This window comes from Bubalus bubalis, chromosome 16 (assembly GCF_019923935.1).
Source record: "Bubalus bubalis isolate 160015118507 breed Murrah chromosome 16, NDDB_SH_1, whole genome shotgun sequence".
Classification (NCBI taxonomy): domain Eukaryota; kingdom Metazoa; phylum Chordata; class Mammalia; order Artiodactyla; family Bovidae; genus Bubalus; species Bubalus bubalis.
The window spans coordinates 79,230,049-79,247,239 of NC_059172.1; the positions used below are offsets into that span (position 1 = coordinate 79,230,049).

The following is a 17,191-nucleotide window of genomic DNA, read 5'->3' on the forward strand; positions in this document are numbered from 1 at the left end:
CTTTGCCCTGCTTCTTTCTCAGGATTGCTTTAGCTCTTTGTAGTCTTTGTGGTTCTATCTAAATTTTGGGATTGTTTTCTACCTCTGTTAAAAATGCCATTTAAATCTTGGTAGGGATTGCACTGAATTTCTAAATGGCTTTTGGTAGTATTGATATTTTAACAATATTAATTCTTCCAACCCAGGCTATATTTCCATTTATTTGTGTCTTCTATTTCTGTCATCACTGTTTTATAATTTCAGAGTGGAGATCTTTCATCTCCTGATTAAATTTATTCCTAGGTATTTGTTTGTTGTTGATGCTATTGTAAGTGGGACCATTTTTCTATTTTTCAAATAATTCATTATTGGTGTATAGGAAAACTACTGTTTTTGAATGTTATTTTGTAAACTGCAACTTTATTGAGTTTGTTGAGTAGAGCTAAAAGCTTTTTGGTGGGGCTTCCCTGGTGGCACAGTGGTTAGGAATCTACCTGCCAAATCAGGGGACACATTGGATTCCTGATCTGGGAGGGTCCCACATGCTGGGAGGCGACTAAGCGCATGCGCCGCAACCACTGAGCCCGTGTGCCGCAACTACTGAGGCCTGCAAGCCGAGAGCCTGTGCTCCGTAACAAGAGAATCCACCACCACGGAAGCTTCTGCACTGCAACCAGAGTGTAGCCCTACTTGCCTCAACTAGATAAAGCCTGCACAGAGCAATGAAGACCCAGTGCAGCCTATACATTTTTAAAAAAGATTTATGTTTTGTCCATAGTCTGTATTTAACAAAATAAAAGCTTTTTGGTGGAGTCTTTAAGCTCTTTTATATATAAAATCATGTCATCTGCAAACTGGGACAGTTTTACTTCCTCCTTTCCGATTTTGTTGCCTTTTCTTTTTCTTGCCTGATTGCTCCGGCTAGGACTTCTGGAACTTTGTTGAATAGGAGTGGTCAGAGTGGGCACCCATGTCTTGTTCTTTTTTTTTTTAAATAAGTTTTAAAATATGTATTTGGCTGCAGCAGGTGTTAGTGGCAGCAGTACATGGATGCCAGTCTTTGTTGCGGCATGCGGAATGTCTAGTTGCAGCTTGCAAACTCTGTTAGTTGTGGTATATGGCATCTAGTTCCCTGACCTGGGATCAAACTCAGGCCCCCTGCGTTGGGGGCATGGAATTTTATCCACCTGACCACCAGAGACCTCCCTCTTGTTTTGTTCTTATCTTAGAGGGAAAGCTTTCAACCTTTCACTAATGAGTATGTTAGCTATGGGCCTATCAAATATAACTTTTATTATGTTGAGGTACATTCCTTTAATTATGTTAAGATGAACGGATGTTGAAATTTTCAAATGCTTTTTCTGTGTCTGAGATATTTTTTTCATTCTATTAATGTGATGTATCACAGAGTTATTTGCATATGTTAAACCATCTTTACATCCTAGAAATAAAAGTCCCAGTTGATCATGGTGAATGATCTTTTTTGTATGTGTTGCTGAATTCAGTTTGCCAGTACTCTATGCAGAATTTGCAACTATATTCATCAGGGATATTGGCCTATAGTTCTCTTTCCTGGTAGTAGCCTTTTCTGACTTTGGTATTACAGTAATGCGAGCCTCATAAAACCAATTTGGGAGCATTCCTTCCTCTTTTTTTTTTGTAAGAGCTTTGATAATGATTTAGTTCTTTCAGTGTTTTGTAAAATACTACAGTGAAGCTGTTTGGTCCTGGTATTTTTAGTGCTGGGAATTTTTGACTACCCATTCAGTCTCCTTATTAATAAATGGTCTGTGCAAATTTTTTATTTCTTCTGAGTTAGTTTGGCAGGTTATATGTGTTTTTTTTTTTTTTTTCCATTTCAGCAGTGGGCCAGGGTATGCCTCAGCTTTCGGGGGTGAGAGTAGACCATGCTCCAGGGCTGCCAAATCCCTTTGAGGACCCAAATCAGGCAGACCTGCACCTCATCGAGTTCCCAGGTTAGACTGTGCCACTAAATTGATTCTGCAGATGAGCAAAGCTGCTGGGACTACAACACTTGCAGGTTGCTGGTCGGACTTCACCTGCCACGTTCTGACTGCTGGTTATTGCAAGCCTTCTCCTTTTCTCTGTTGTATTCCCAGTGGTCAAGCCCCCCAGATTTCCTTGCAGTTCCCATGGGGTGAGACGAGTGGGTGCTCCAAAGAAGTGACCTGTATTGCTGGGGGAACTGGATGTCCACTCTGGGCTTTCTCTTCCAAATGGGTAACTCTAAGCTCAAGGGAGACCTCTTGGTAAGGTGTGGTGCTGGCCTAGGGGAGGGGCAGTGAGTCACCATGCAGCCCCTCCTCTGTACCTTTAAGTGTGGTCTTTCTTGGTGTCTGTTGTGCAAGGGGATGCGTCAGCCTCACTCCTGTGTTCCAGGCTTCTCTCGGCGCACAACAGTTGTTAGCTAGCTGTGCTTCGTGTAAGTGGGGAGAGAGGAAGTCAGGAACAATCTATGTTGCCATCTTGGTGATGACACACGACATTTTTTTTGTATGTATAAGGTACTTCAATCTTTTAAAAAATGATTAGCTGAACCTTAAAAGGGCATTTTTTCCTCGACAAATGTGATGTTTATTGTATCTATACTCATACCATTGTTTACCTAAATAAGACACACATTCAAGCCTGATGCTGGGGGCATAACTCTGCCCAGGGTGAAGCTGAAGTAATGATGGGGAGGGAGGAAGAATTATGTACAAATATTACTGTAGGAGTACTTTTTATTATATAAAGAATTTTCTGCAGACTGCACCTTTTCCCCGTGGTTGAAGTGAAGTGAAGTGAAGTCGCTCAGTCGTGTCTGACTCTTTGTAGAGCCTGTAGCTCACCAGGCTCCTCGGTCCATGGGATTTTCCAGGCATGAATACTGGAGTGGGTTGCCATTTCCTTCTCCAGGGTATCTTCCCGACCCAGGGATTGAACCTGGGTCTCCTGCATTGTAGGCAGACGCTTTACCATCCAAGCTACCAGGGAAGCCCTTCCCCTCTGTAACAATATGTATTTAAGTCTTCCTTGCATGTGTGGTAAGTCACTCAGTCATGTCTGACTCTGCAACTCTATGGACTGTAGCCCGCCAGGCTCCTCTGTCCATGTGATTCTCTGAGCGGGCTGCCATGCCCATCTCTAGGGGATCTTCGCAACTGGGGGTAGAACCCCCATCTCTTATGTCTCCTGCATTGGAAGGTGGTTCTTTACCACTAGTGCCACCTGGGAAGCCAAGTCATCCTTTCGATAAATTATATCCAGTTGTAAAGAAAAAGTGTTGAAAAACCATATGTTAATACATTTGCAGTTGATTTATATCAGGAATGGTAATTTTTAAATTTCTACAACAGATATACTTGTTTTAAAGGTTCTACCCAGAAGAATAAAAATAAATGGCTTTAAATCAAAGTCCTTTGGCAGTGCCTCTCAGACTCTGGTGTTCAGAATCACCTGACAGGACTGCTAAAGGACTGCTGGGCCCCACCCCAGAGACTGGGATTCAGTAGACCTGGGGTGGGATCTATCGTAACAAGCTTCCGCGTGAGCCTGCTGCTGGGCCAGGCAACCGCACAACAATCTGCCTTTTCACTTTGGGCATTTTCTGTTAGTTTCTCCTGAGTTTGATAAAAATGAAGCAAAACCACACACTACTCTCTGATAAAGAACAAAATTTTATTCTAAAAATAGATCTCAGTAACAAGGAAATACCAAAAGTTGGTCCTTATAATAAAAAGAAAAAAATAACAGAAATTTGCTTTATAATTTTTTCCTGAAAAATACAAAATTAGTCTAATTTTGCCAGCTCTCATTAACTGTATTTGAATTATTTATTGTATGGACTATCCAAGGAAATTTAAAAATCATAAGTTGAATTCTACCTAATATTTAAACATACTTTTGAATTGCTTTTATCTTCAAGTAAATACATTCTTAAAGAATGCAAATGAAACTGAACATTTGCTGAAGTAAACATAATGAGGAAGATAAATTTATACTTAGGAAATGTGCTCCAAAGTGAAATACTGGTTTATATAGCTGTTTCCCTTATTTTTTGCAGATAAACAAAAAAAACCCCAAACCCCAAAACCTGATTGCATTGAACTACTGATATTTGAAAGTAACAAATTATACAACTTATATACAGAAAAAGACATAACTAAATTTTTTCAAGCCCCAAGCACAGGAAATTTTAAAGGCAAATAATGACATTCAGTACTTAAAAAGTGGTTTTATATTTTCAAAGTGCTAAGAAACAAGTATTCAAGAAAATTTCAGGCCTGTTTACAAAGTTCTGACTGACTTGAAGTACTGAAATATCAAGAATTCAGAAGACAAGTTAAGGTTAAAAAGCCTTCTTTACTATAAAACGTGTCTTCAGTATATTTTGCAAAAAAGTGAAGCAGTGGTTAGAGGACCAGTTATGGATAAGTTAGTAACATACAAGTTATCTATCAGCCCAGATCTCTTTTCAAACTAATGCAAACACACGTTTCCTAATACTCCTTCACACTGCATGCGTCACATCCACCATCCTGTCACATCCACATTTTGGATAATTCTTATTATTCATCATGCCAGTTGGCCACAATACACAGTGAGTAGAAATGATCCTTTCACATCAGAATTCTTGATTCTCTGCACAAAAGTTACATTTAATTCCTCTTAAATGAACGTACACATTTATTAGGACTTCTTAGCTCATTTCTGGGCTGTCAGAAATTGGTGTGATTTACTTTGACCGTCTAAGATAGAAGAAACAGTATGTTAGTATGTAGTATGACTAAGTATCTCTTTTGTTAAAACTTGACCCTGAGTTTTGAGTGCTGGAATATAAACTGTAAAGCTGAAACACTCCAAAATATGTTGGCTAATACTGCTGTCTTTACAATATTATGCTTTTTCCTCTCCATTAACATAATACATCTGAAAGTGCCTCCTCCTCAGCAGGGGAGAAGAGGAGTAGTTGAGAGAAGACCCAAATACGGAAGCAGGAATGTCCGGTCTTAAAAACTCCTGTTTTAAAACTGTGTAAGAATTTATTCCAAAATATGCTGGTGTTTTAGTGTAAAAATGCTATTTCCCCAAATCTCTGAGTGACGCTGACGGAGTGCGCCTACATGTGTAGCAGCCCGAGGGGAGCCCACAGCCCCTGGCTTGGCAAACACAGCACTTATCTCTCATTTGGACCAAAGAGTGCTAAGTGCTGCTGTGGAAATCATCGAAAGGTCTTATTTTTTTTTAAAGCTAGGTCTGTTTACATTATGTTAACCATTTCTAAACATTGAAAGCAGTTCTACATCTGTTAAAAATATTCACTAAATATAAAATTAACAACTGAACATGAAATAAAGCAATTTCCAGTGATGCCAGTGTTCTCACAGTAGCAAATAATCTAATTTATTTAATACTAACAACTAAGTCTTTAAAACATTATTATGTTAAACACTGCAATTACAGAGGGGAAAAAAGGCAGCTACATCAACTGCTATTGAAAGCGCAGAAGAAAAGTACAGGCTCTCCAATGGCTCTCTAACAAGGATGAGCCCAGATACGGTTTCTAGTTTTAGTTGTTTTTTTTTTTTTTTGGTGGGGGAGGGCATGTATTTTGTTCTAAACAAAATAACTAACTTTAAATATAGAAAATATTGATGGTTTCTGAAGAGACAATAAACTAAAATTATGCTTAAGTCGTGGCTTATTCATATAATTTCTGCTATGTGGCAATGGTAATTAGGATATATCCAGCTTTTATTAGCACTGAGATTCTTTGTGTGACTAACAAAGACATCAAAATCCTTAGTGCTGAGACAAGCTCCTTATCTGAATGACCAGATGGCATCATACCCTTCAGTGATGGTGCTTTCCAATTACTGGCCTATGTGACCAATGCCACAGAAAAGTAAGACCAGACTTGTTTGTCTTACTATGTATTTTCTAAAACTGAATATAAAACCATTGCATTAACTATATGCTCCATATGTTCATTAAAAACCCCCAAACTAAAACCTTTTTCCTTTAATAATCATGAGGAATCTTTACATATTTATATAATACACTGTATATTATATGCATGGCCTGTTTATGCTATTTTCAAGAAAAGAATACTGTATTAAAGTAATAAATCAAAATTAGCTGATAGGGCTGTATCACTCTTCTTTCCATTGGTTCTTGGAGTCCCTTAAATGATGGCATCATGTTCATCACTGTAATAAATCAAAAGTTAAAATTACTTTATGTTTTATATTTGTATCAAAATACTTATAGTTCATATTTTTAAGTAATGAATAATTTCAAGCTTCAGAATCAAAACTGTTATTGCTTTGTGTTTTCTTAAGCAAAAGTACCTGGTATACTATAGTGGTTAAGGATTCAAGCAGTGTATTCAGGTTGCAAAATGGATCTACACTCAAATCTCTGCTCTACAGTGGCTGTGACTTTTCATCAATTAGCTATTATAAACCTCTTTAAAAAAGAAGATAACCAGAACAATCATTTTATGAGCATCTACTATGTGCCAGGTGTTCTGCTACAGACTTTGCACCCATATCTCTTTCAGTCATCACAGTAGCCCTAAGCAGGGGGAGGGCGCTGAAAAAAACGTGTGTGTGTCTATGTGTGGATAATGGTAGGTATTTAATCAATCAATTCCATTTTGCAGAAGATCAGAAGCTAAGCAAGCATGTAAGCCTGTGGACTCTCATCCTGACTACTAGACACTGCGCTACACCCTTTACATGAATGTAGGTAGGCACCCCGCTAGTCAACAGTAGAACCAGACTCGAATTTAAGTCTGTCTGCCCCAACCCCATCTCTTACACATCACTCCACCGTCTATCCATGCAACCCTAAGAAACACGGCAGCTAACACTTTACTGCTGCTGCTAAGTCACTTCAGTCGTGTCTGACTCTGTGCAATCCCATAGACGGCAGCTCACCAGGCTCCCCCATCCCTGGGATTCTCCAGGCAAGAACACTGGAGTGGCTAACACTTTAATCAGTGTTGTTATCCAATAAAGGAAATTAGAAATGCTCATAATTACTAGATACTGGTCTCAGTTTCCTTAATGGGAAAATAGTAAGTCTTTATTTATGGAATGTCATTGTTTATAACTTCAAAGGAATGAATGGCTTTAAAATACACTTTAAAAAAAAGTGTAGCACTAAGAAAAACATGGCCAATTAAACTACAACACAAGGCTTTCTCATCCCATAGACTGTAAGATACATCTACTTCGGAGGTGTTAAAATGTAGAAAAACTCAAAACCAAAAATGTGTTCTGAGACTCAATGAAATAAGGTGTTTTCACTAGCTACTGGTATGATATGAATAAGACTACTTCTACAGTTACACCGCCTTATACACCACACAGTTCCCTCAGTTATGGGGACTCTGGACCTGATGTCCTCCACAGGGCATGCAGCATTATTTGGTCATGTACTGTGACAAAAAAGCTGGCCCATAAAGCTAAAACTACATACTTCGTAGTTAAGGCACTTTAAAATCAAAACAGCACACTTAAATTTAGTTCCTTCATAGTTTTATAGTCTCAAGAATATCAATAAATATTGATATTATAAAAAAGGAGACGTATTAAATTTAATCAAAATGTGCCTTCTCTTTAACTGAAATTTACAACAACAACAAAAAAAATCCAGAGTATAAATATTTCTAGGAACAGAGTGGTTTTAAAAAATATTCCAAATGTTAACGCATTTTTAGAATTAACTTGATTTAGTTAGTTTCCTTTTTTTTTTCTTCTTCTTTTACAGGCTAGGCTACAAGAGGAAGAATGAATGTTTCTGAATGTGCTTTAATCTGACAAAACACCACCTTGATATTCTTTTAAAGTAAGTTGGATATGATGGCTACTATACATGGAAGGTAAGTTACAGTTTAAATATTTTTTAAAGTCTGGTTTTCTTAGTTCAATGAAAAATCTGAGACTTATTTTGATATTATAATTTCCTCCTAGAAATTCATAATGTACATCAATATATCAAAGGCTTACAGAATTTTACTGTGCTCAATCAGCATTTCCCAAATGTTTCTGACATGGAAACTCTATGGGACACATATGTATTGACATATGACAACTTAAATTTTGGAAAATGCCATGTGTTCTATGGTATTTATTTTATATATACATTAACCGATGCTGGGAAAGATTGAGGGCAAGAGGAGAGGGGGACGACAGAGGATGAGATGGCTGGATGGCATCACCAACTCAATGGACATGGGGTTTGGGTAAACTCCGGGAGTTGGTGATGGACAGGGAGGCCTGGCGTGCTGCAGTTCATGGGGTCTCAAAGAGTTGGACACGACTGAGTGACTGGACTGAACAATCAAAAGAATAAATTCACTCTTGTACATATAAGACTCAAAAGAAAAACCAAAAGGACTTTGTTGTAGTAACAAAAATTGGGAGATGATACCTCTAAAAACCATCAGCTCTATAGAATGACATGGTTTGTTGTTGAAGACTTGTTGATAAAGCTCACCTGAAAAGATGGTTTTACTACAGATTAACTGATAATATATATTATACTAACAACTTATTATCAAGGAAAATGAGGCTGTCAGAATCTATTTTCTTTGTCACAGAAAGGAGAAATCATGTTTTATCGAGGATGCGACTTTAGTGTGTCTTACGTTTGTCGGCAGCACTAAGTCAACAGCCTCAGGAGACCTGATAGGGTATTTCTTGTGATGAGAGGTGTAAGTGTGTGAAAAAGGCGATTAAACTTGGGTCTCCAGTTAAAAAAAGAAAAAGGATGGCACATTAATAAAATACAATCATTTTTACAGGTATATACATCCATTTTCATTTGCAAATAATTATAATCATGAGCTTATACCCAATTTGCTTTAGGCACAAAGGATTAATAGGAATATAAGTCATAAATCTATGAATTATTAATCACTGAGATGAACATTGGCTCTACTCTCAAATTTTGTCATGATATTTAAATAAAGAACTAATAATAATGATAATAATAATAAAAGTCCTGGCCAATCAAAACTTACATGGTTCTATACCGAATGCCTCGTCTTGAATAATACACTTTGCATCCAATGTAAAGAAAAGATAAAACTCCCAATGTTAATACAATACCACCAACAAAGCTGCCAGTATCAAATTTTGATCCTTTATTTTCCTTAGAAATAATAGTTGTTGTGACTAGAAGAAAACAAAACAAAAAACAGGTTTTAGTGCTTTTAAAATACATTGTAATCAACTAAAACATTCTGAATTTCCATGTAAGCACTCTGACTTGATTTAGTTAGTTTCCTTTTTTTCTTCTTCTTCTTTTACAGGCTAGGCTACAAGAGGAAGAATGAATGTTTCTGAATGTGCTTTAATCTGACAAAACACCACCTTGATATTCTTTTAAAGTAAGTTGGATATGATGAGAAGGTCATGCAGTTGCTCTCCAGTTGGTTTTGTGTCTAGTGACTGCCTGGCTTTAGTTTTCTTCAGCTGACCCAACACATCCCTTATTAAAGAAACCCCCACTGCCTGCAGTCCCAAGATCTTAATGCAAGACTGGACTTGGATGGGCTACCAAAACCATCCAAGGCAGCAAGAGTTGGGGAATTCTTTTATGAATTCTCTTTAAGAGTTCATGCCCTAAACAAAACGTGTCTGGGTAACAGCTGTAATCCTGAAACTGGACCCAATTTGAATAAATGTTTCTAACTGAAATTTCTCCTTTTGAACAAATTGTGAATTTTAACTATTTTAATTTTGTGAAGTCAATACATAAATTGTAGTAATAAAGAAGAGAAACTATTCAGAATAAAAGTATATAAAAACACAAAAAAGAAACCATAAAGTCTGATATTTGTTCTGGTAAATGTAATCAACAGCTTTTAAAGAGAAGTTTAACTTTGGATAACTTAATGAGAATTTTAAGGTTTTTGAATTCCAGGTTTCACAGGCATTATATTTTAAACAAATGAAGAAAAAGAGTGCTGAGACTAATAATATATATGTGACTATATCTAATACCATTAAAAAATATCTTTATGGCACAAGTGGATTAAAACCGAAGTTCACCATGATTTAGGTTTAGAATCATGGAGACTGACCCTACCTAATTCCCTTGTAGAGTGAGGTACAAAAAATTAAAGGTATGACAAGTTTTCAAATCATGCAAAATAAAATTCCATTAGGATAATTTATTTATTTACAGATGGATCTTATACAGTCATTATTTGGCATGATTAAGTTGGAAGCTAATTTCTTAAAGGAACAAGACAGTTACTACATCAACTCTTTTCCTGATCTCTACAACTAATTTATATAGGAAATGAGAAATAATTGCCTAAATTTCTACATTTTACAGAATGGAATGGTATAAATGCGGCATTTTAACAACTATTTTTCAGCACAGGAAAAAACAGGTCCATTTTATACATACCTGTTACTGATGAAGAACTATTGTGGGCTGTGGTCACTGTGGATACTGATACCTGGGATGTATTTTGTGAAACATTTGTTATTTTGGGTGTAGACCTTAAGGTGGCAGAAGTCATATTTGTTGAGACCACTGGTGTTATCATTTTAGATGTTGCAAAGGGTTTCGAGGTGGTGGCTGTCCCATGATTTGAGGCTGAGGAATCTTTCGTTTCTGATGATGATTTTCCTATGGGTTTCAAGGTGGTAGTGGTCACATTCTTTGAGACTGGGGAAACTGAAGCTGTTGATGGTTTCGCACTGACATTGGGAGATTCATGTCTATGGCTGGGATGTCCCTTTGGGTCTATGAGAAGATATAGAAACATTAAAGCAAGAGCTGTGACTCGGATAATCAAGCTTCCACTTCACTGCCTTTCATGGTCACACATAAAGGAAAACGTCTAACAAACACAGCAGCATGAAGATACTTAGTCTACTAATACTCTGCAGTACACAGCAATAAGCCATAAAATGTCTCAAAACAGAAAAATATTCAAAAGGAACCAAGCCTGCCTGGGTTTACATAGAGTTAGCAACTTTTGTGACCATATGGTGGGGCAGGGAGTGGGGAGGGGGAAGGAGACCCAACCTAGAAGACGGAGCTCTTTCAGTACAGGGACAGTGTCTTAACCACCTCGGTCTGAATATGCCATACTTTATGTCACAGTATTAGTTGAAAAGATTATTAAACCAATGGATGTAAATAGGGTTTTTAAAGTTTCCCTGCCACATTCTTCCAAAAGGCTTTGGGGACAAACAGTAGCTACATGCTTCTAACCGCCTGAAGTGGATGTGAGCATAAGTGGGACACTCTTTATAAGAGTAAAACCAACTTCCCATGATACATTAGGAAGTGAAATAACATTGTAGAACATGGTTGGTTGGAAATCTCATAGTGGTGATAATTTTCCATCGTTGGAAACATATTTCTAAAAATATTTTAGAAAGCTTAAAATATGCAAAAGCCAGTTTTATAAGGGGAAACCATTCATGTTAATTTAAAATAAACAACTGGAAATAAGTAAGCACTATTACCAAAAAATAAATACTAAATATCTATGTATAAAATGCCCTATGGCCAAAAGCAAACATTTCTGTCTTAATATTTTTTCATACTCTATCTTCATTGTAACACCATAACCTAACTGATACTTACAACTAAAGATACTTTAGTTATTTATAATTTACTAAATAAATGTGTGTTAGTTGCTCGGTCGTGTCTGACTCTTTGTGACTCCATGGACTGTAGCCTGCCAGGCTCCTCTGTCCATGGAATTCTCCAGGCAAGAATACTGGAGTGGGTAGCCATGCCCTTCTCCAGGGGATCTTCCCAACCAAGGGATCGAATCTGGGTCTCCCGCACTGCAGGCGGATTCTTTACTGTCTGAACCACGAAGGAAGCATAATAAATACTACTTTACTATATACTATCCAAGGAATCAAAAATCTCTCTTTGCCCTATTGTTGTTCAGCTCCTCTGTCTTCCACTATCTCCCTGAGTTTGCCAAACTCATGTCCACTGAGTTAGTGATACTATCCAACCATCTCAACATCTGCCGCCCCCTTCTCCTCTGCACTCAATCTTTTCCAGCATCAGGGTCTTTTCCAATGAGTCAGCTCTTTGCATCAGGTAGCCAAAGTATTGGAGCTTCAGCTTCAGCATCAGTCCTTCCAATGAATATTCAAGGTTGATTTCCTTTAGGACTGACTGGTTGCAATTTATTTCTTTATTTGTGTCTGTAGGTTTAGTAGTTGCTATGTTGCCTGCATTTTCTCATTTCACTCTATCTGGCCAAGAACCAAAGTGGAAAGAATTCGCCGCTGGGCTGCCGTCTCCACCGACAGAAGCATCAGGCCTTCAGGGTCCTTGTCACATCCAAAAGCCATGACTTCAGGTACTATCACCCTTTCACAATTATTCTGGACTTTTTATTCAAAGAATTCAAATATTTATTTTCAGCTTTACAGGCTATTTTAATAGTGCTTCTTATCTGGCCATCAGCTTTTACTATTTAAATTCCTATCACCTTTTCTGAACTCTGGGTCTTTATTGTGTTATCTCGTCTACCGGGTATTATCTGATTTTTAAAAAAGACAAAAGGAATTAGTACTTCTATATTATGTTGTTGTTGTTCAGTAGCCCAGTTGTGTCTGACTCTTTATGACCGCATGGACTGCAGCACACCAGGCCCCCCTGGCCCTTACCATCTCCTGAAGTTTGCCCAAGTTCATGTCCACTGCATTGGTGATACTACAAAAACTTTTGTATTATATAGACTAATAAATTATCATTATTCAAGTAGATGATAGAAATGTTATGAACTTGAACTAATCTTTTATTAATCAATTAAAATGCTCTACAGATATAAGTAATATACTTTAGCATTGAAATAATCAACTATTATTTTAATCTACTGAATTAATTCTATCATAGTGAAATTAAATACAGCAAAGAACCATTGTTTATATCATATCTTTAGAACAGAATGATCTTTGCAGAGTGAAACAATGAGCACAATGCTGCTTTTGGATTATACACACACACACACACACACACAGAGCCTACTGTCTTCTCCCGGCCATAATAAGATATTCTTCACAGATACTGTACAAAGTCACACAGGCAAAACAGGGACCTGTCAGGTTAGTTCATTAGGAAAATCCAAATGTGTTAAAGAAATGACTAAGCAGCTAAAATTTTCTACAAATTTTGCCTGACAAAACAGGCAAATAAGTTTCATGTTAAGGTGTGTTCTGTGATGTTTAAATGTGTTAGCTGCAATGCAAGGATGCTCTCTTCAAGGTCAGAGCTCACATTCAGTGAGTCACTCCCCCCCCCCACACCACTATACTATAATATAAGTGAATGGTCCTCTGGGCTCCTCTACAAATGAGACCATCCCTCCATGGGCATCTGGGCATCTTCCCTCTCCCATAACTGTTCAGTGACTGGCCAGTGTCCTCCATGGCAAGGCACAGTGAACACCTGCAGAGACGTCGGAAGAACAGACCATGCACGCAGGGCTTGGGAAGGGTTAAGCTCTGCTGTGTTAGCCCTTCAGTCTCCGCAGCCTCTGAGAAGCAGAAGTTTTAAGGATGTGGAGGGCGGGTGACATGAGCAAAGGGCATCAAAGGGACCAAGCTCTAGTTATAAAGTGAGTCAGTCATGGGGATGTGATGTAAAACACACGGTGACTCTAGTTAATACCACACTGTGTATTGGAAGAGTCTTTAACAGAATAGACCTAGAAAGTTCTCATCACAAGAAAAAAATGTAACTAAATATGATGACAGATGTTATACAAATTCTTATATATATTATGATAGATGTTACTTACTGTGATCATTTTGCAATATAGACAAGTATCAAATCATTATGTTGTATACCTGAAACTAATGTGTTATATATCAACTATGTATTTCAATCCAAGACAAAAACATCAAGTTAAAACAAGACAAAAGAAGGTACAAAGGCCCACGGAGGGTATGTTACTGGAAAGTGTGATGTGTGTTCTTTGTCCACCCCCACCTCTGCCCACGGAGTAAAAGAGGGGAACACAAACCCTTGCCCTCAAGCCAAGTTGGAAAGGCTTCAAGGGAATCACCTGAAGAGCAGGCCCAGCGTCCACTGGACCTGAAGGGACAAACACTGGGATCTTATTCCGGCCTGAACAGTAACTCTAAAGGCGAGAGGCCGTGGGTGAGCTGTCTCTGTCAGCAGAGTTTAAAAAGGCTACTCTGGGAGTCGATTCTTGGTTCCAGTGACAACAAAGGTGCTTGTTTCCCATGAAGCAAATCAGGCCCTGTGGAACACAGCCAGCATGGGGCTGCTTTACACGGCAGCTTCGCAGAGAGTTCTGCACAGAGGGGTGGAGAGACCCAGCAGAGAGGTGGGACATCAAACAGCGGGGGCCACGGGAGTGGCATCACCGACTCAATGGGCATGAGTCTGAGTAAACTCCGGGAGTTGGCAATGGACAGGGAGGCCTGGCCTGCTGCGGTCCATGGGGTTGCAGAGAGTTGGACACGACTGAGCGACTGAACTGAACTGGACTGAAGGGAGTGGAGTGTGAGGGCCAGCAAGGGGGAGGTCCCAGGGCATCCAGAGATTGGCGGGGGAAGCGCCAGCTGAGAGTCTCTCCAGAAGCTCCCCAAGAATCACATCTGCCACGCAGGGGCACCTCCACCGGCTGCAAACATCCCAGCGGGCTTCTCCCCAAGGCCCTTCAGGCCTGCTTCCGTGAGGTCAAAACAGCAGAGGTGAGGGGAGAAGGGGGAGCAAGGACGGGGGCCGCAATGCAGCCCCCCTGCAGGGCCTGTGCTGCCGGAGGGAGGAATCCCACTCATCACAGTGCTATTCCTTTTGGTTTCATTCTGAACAAGACAGACATCCTACTAACTACAACTCGTTCAACAAGCTGAGCATACATACCATCAATAACACCTCTGCTAACCTGCCTCTTGAGAAACCTGTATGCAGGTCAGGAAGCAACAGTTAGAACTGGACATGGAACAACAGACTGGTTCCAAATAGGAAAAGGAGTACGTCAAGGCTGTATATTGTCACCCTGCTTATTTAACTTATATGCAGAGTACCTCTTGAGAAACGCTGGGCTGGAAGAAGCACAAGCTGGAATCAAGATTGCCGGGAGAAATATCAATAACCTGAGATATGCAGATGACACCACCCTTATGGCAGAAAGTGAAGAACTAAAGAGCCTCTTGATGAAAGTGAAAGTGAAGAGTGAAAAAGTTGGCTTAAAGCTCAACATTCAGAAAACGAAGATCATGGCATCTGGTCCCATCACTTCATGGCAAATAGATGGGGAAACAGTGGAAACAGTGTCAGACTTTATTTTTCTGGGCTCCAAAATCACTGCAGATGGTGACTGCAGCCTTGAAATTAAAAGATGCTTACTCCTTGGAAGGAAAGTTATGTCCAACCTAAATAGCATATTCAAAAGCAGAGATATTACTTTGCCAACAAAGGTCCGGCTAGTCAAGGCCATGGTTTTTCCTGTGGTCATGTATAGATGTGAGAGTTGGACTGTGAAGAAAGCTGAGTGCTGAAGAATTGATGCTTTTGAACTGTGGTGTTGGAGAAGACTCTTGAGAGTTCCTTGGACTGCAAGGAGATCCAACCAGTCCATTCTAAAGAAAATCAGCCCTGGGTGTTCTTTGGAAGGAATGATGCTAAAGCTGAAAACTCCAGTACTTTGGCCACATCATGTGAAGAGTTGACTCATTAGAAAAGACTCTGATGCTGGGAGGGATTGGGGGGCAGGAGGAGAAGGGGACGACAGAGGATGAGATGGCATCACTGACTCGACGCACATGTGTTTGGGTGAACACTGGGAGTTGGTGGTGGACAGGGAGGCCAGGCGTGCTGCAATTCATGGGGTCGCAAAGAGTTGGACACAACTGAGCAACTGAAGTGAACGCAGGTGGAGCTGCGGGACAGGGTATGGGGGCACACAGTTGTCAACACTTATTTAGTGTTATGTGTTGAACTGTGTCCCCCTAAAATTCATATGGTGAAGTCCTAATTCTCAGTACTTGAGGATGTCGCCTTATTTGAGATAGGATCTTCACAGAGGATTATAATCAAGTTAAAATGAGGTTAATGAGGTTATCGGGAAGAGGCTTAAGTACCTGGTAACCTTGTAAAGTGGGAAATTTGGAGACAGACAAACACCGTGTGAAAATGAAGACAGAGATCAAGGTGGTGCTTCCAAGAGGCCAAGGAAAGCCAAAGCTTGCCAGCGAAACACCAGAAATGAGGCAACAGGCATGGAACAGACCTCTGTCATCAGCCCTCAGGAAGATGTATCTGACAGTCTGTCAACAATCTGACAATCCATCTCTGCTGTTTACACCACCCTTTCCTGTGGTAGGCCTGGCAAACGAATGCACTCAGGATCACAGTTCTTCCATTTCTAACAAGACGTGTCTCTGGGCAACGGCACCGGCTGGTGGCTGTGCTAAGCTGGTTCCTTTCACAGATCTTTGAAACTCAGATCTTTGAGACAAATTCAGTCAGTCAGTACTTGTCAAACCACTCTCAAAACTTGCTTAAGTAAAACCTGAGATCATCTATAGATTTCAGTCAGAGCTATAAAAATGTCCTGACCTTAACTCTTGTTTTCAGCTAACAATCACAGGAAGAGGAGGCGAAGGCCTGCAGTGAGGGCGCCATGTGCCCTCCGTGCCAGCAGCTGCCGCGCTCAGAGGGAGAGGAACGAGACGGACAAGGTACCTGTGGCGACGAGGGGCGCTGGGCCACTGATGCAGAGATGCTCAGAACAGACCTACTTCCACGATTAGCACCACTGCCGCCGGAATCACAGCACGTGAAGGGGATGCTATTGAAGATATTTTCAGTTCACTGATACAAACATCCAAAAAAGAAAAAAGGGATACTCCAACCCTGTTTCTAACACCAGCCAGCAGCCTTCTATCACAGCAGGACCAAGGACACTATGAAGCAGCCTGTTTTTCTTAGCACCAAGTAAAAGTACTCATCCTCTTCAGAGTCTGGATTTATTTCAACTACCTTTGTATACCCCTTCACGGATCATTGCCTTGTTGTGGCGAGGGAGCTTGCCTAACTCAATGATGCTACAAGCCACGCTGTGCAGGGCCACTCAAGATGGATGGGTCATAGCAGAGAATTCTGACAAAACGTGATCCACTAGAGGAGGGAATGGCAAACCACCCAGCATACTTGCCATGAGAACCTCATG

The 17,191-nt window shown here is 39.8% G+C and overlaps 1 protein-coding gene across 14 annotated transcripts in view; it reads right to left on the reverse strand.

Moving 5' to 3' along the window:
• Positions 1–3,641: 3,641 nt before the first annotated feature.
• TMEM123 (transmembrane protein 123) overlaps positions 3,642–17,191 on the reverse strand; it is an 80,368-nt gene continuing 66,818 nt past the window's right edge. For all 14 annotated transcript variants that reach the window (XM_045163036.1, XM_045163026.1, XM_045163027.1 and 11 more), the window contains 3 exons: positions 10,411–10,752; positions 9,014–9,167; positions 3,642–6,191 (listed from right to left, as the gene is read on the reverse strand). In XM_045163036.1, the coding sequence (XP_045018971.1) occupies positions 6,167–6,191; positions 9,014–9,167; positions 10,411–10,752 (521 nt within the window). In that variant the 3' untranslated portion in view covers positions 3,642–6,166. The remainder of the gene's footprint in view (positions 6,192–9,013; positions 9,168–10,410; positions 10,753–17,191) is intronic.